Below are 2,172 nucleotides of genomic sequence, written 5' to 3' on the forward strand. Positions count from 1 at the left end.
CACGACTGACACAACGCGTCATCGGCATTTAGAGACAGGCGAAGTGGAAACGATTGTGGCGTGAGTGAAGGGAAGAGAGGGTGCGCGGTCTCGTGGAAGGTGGTGCAGGCGCAGAGGCCCGCGTTTGCACAACAGGAACGGTGAAAGGGGGAGGGGAGGGGAGGGCTTACAAATGAGCGTTTATGTTGGTTAGACTGCTCGCGAACGCCTGCGACACGGAGCAGGCGAGTGAGTAGTGGTGGACGCTGCAGACGAACTGCAAGCCGTACACCTAAAGCGACCACAAAGGAGAAGGGAGAAGAGAAAAAAAGAGGCGCGGGAGAGAGCTTAGGAAAGGGCAACGTCGACAGTGCCGAGGCATCCACAAACAAAAAAAGGGGAGTGACTACAGCGGATTTAAAAAGCGAAAAAAAGAAGAAGCTCACATCACGCATGCGGCGCTCGCCTGGGCGTTCCCTCACCTCTGTGAAGCGCACAGTTACATACCTTTGTAAAGGCAGACACGATGTAACACCGACGCACGAGCGCAGCGTGAAAGAGCGAATCACATTCGACCTTGTTCACCCATGAATGGAAGCTCTGAGGTGCAGCACACTGTACGGCGATCGAAAAGAAAGGCTTGGCGAACAACCACGACGAAGCGCGGAGAAATAAAGGAGGCACGTGGTCAACACAGGCCCATATCAACCACACGAAAATGAAAAAGGCAGAAAGTTCGCCGTGAAGAAGAAAAGTGAGGTCTCCTCCCCCTGTACATCGAGCAACGGAAGAGCCGCCGGTGTGTGTGTGTGCGCGCGCTGGGAATGCTATACGAGACAGAATCCAGCGAAGAATAGAGAGACTGACGGGAGAGCCAAAGGGGCTTGGCAGCATTCAAAGCAGCGCAGCCAAACGAAAAGCAACGGCATGCACGCCCCCATCCACGAGCTAAGCCGATGCGCCGGCAAGCAATGAGGGAGGAGGAAAGGAAAGAAAGTCCAGCTTACGCCCCCACACACCACTCCGAGGGCGGGCAGGGGGGACATAGATTCTGAGGAGCGGGTAGAGCTCGGCGCAAAGGCGGCAGAGACCCAGAAAGAGAGGAATGAGTCCACAGCCCCCTCCCCGGCGTGCTCACCCAGTCGCCCACCTTTCTTCTCCTGGTGAGACCCTCGGCAGTGAACGACACACCCCACACAGCGGCGCCGCCCATTCTCCTGATTGGGGCTCGCTGAAGACTTCTAGAACGGCTAGCGAGCGAGCCTGCTGCGTGCATGGCGTTGCCGCGCTTTTTCGTCCGCGTTGCATTTCACACAGTTGTTGCCAAAGCGCTTCCTGCAGACGGTGCGTTTCGCGCAGCAGCGCCCGCAAATGTCGCAGTCGCTCCTCGCGCGTGGAGAGCGGTGCGGCGAATGACAGGTTGTGGTCGCCCGCGCTGCCAGGGTAAGGGTCGCCGGTGGCGCCGTACGGCAACGGTAACCCCAAGACAGGAGACATCAAGCACCCCGGCTGGTGATGCGGCAGAGCACACGCCGAGCGCCTACCGGCCGCACTAGCCAGTGGATGCGTGGCAGCAGAAGCAGCCTCTCCACAAGCTGCCTTGCACGTGAGCAACCGCCGAGGGCAACTGGGACGCCTAAGCACCCCCACTGCGCCGGAAAGCAAAGTGAAGGACGTGTTTGGAGTTGCCTCATCGGCAACCTCGGCCATCGGCACGGCGCCCGGTACACTGCCTTCACTTGACTCACCCTTGAGCTCCTTTCCTTTCGCTAAGCGGCGCTGGCGCTGCTGTTGCGCAGGGCGCTGCTGTGCGTCTTGTGCCAACACCAGATCAAAGACATCCATGGGCAATACCTGACTCCAACTGCAAGCGGCCGCCAATGCCGGCTCTGCAGCCAAGACGGCAGCTGCTTTCTTCTTCGCAGGAGACACCAACAGAGATGGTGTGACGTGCACGCGGGGCGGCGATCGCATGGGCGCCCCGCTCCCACTCGCCGAAAAGGATGAGGACCATGTGCGGCTGCAGGAGTCATACGGCAAGCTCACCTGCGTCAACGACGAGCGCGTCACACCACCGGTGTCCTCTGTCAACCCCCGTGCGCAGTCGCTGAGACTCGCACAAGACACAGACGAACGCAGCAGCGGCTTTGCGATAGAGTCCTGCCGCTGTGGCCGCTGGTGCAGGGACGGCAT

At 59.7% G+C, this 2,172-nt stretch overlaps 1 protein-coding gene across 1 annotated transcript; it reads right to left on the minus strand.

Annotated features, from left to right (window-relative positions):
* Nucleotides 1–1,113: 1,113 nt before the first annotated feature.
* LSCM1_06073 (uncharacterized protein) lies at nucleotides 1,114–2,172 on the minus strand (the record flags this gene model as incomplete). The annotated part of the gene is made up of 1 exon (XM_067323505.1): nucleotides 1,114–2,172. One exon carries the CDS (start codon nucleotides 2,170–2,172, stop codon nucleotides 1,114–1,116), a length of 1,059 nt encoding a protein of 352 aa, XP_067178610.1.

Source organism: Leishmania martiniquensis, chromosome 23 (genome assembly GCF_017916325.1).
Source record: "Leishmania martiniquensis isolate LSCM1 chromosome 23, whole genome shotgun sequence".
Taxonomy (NCBI): Eukaryota; Euglenozoa; class Kinetoplastea; order Trypanosomatida; family Trypanosomatidae; genus Leishmania; species Leishmania martiniquensis.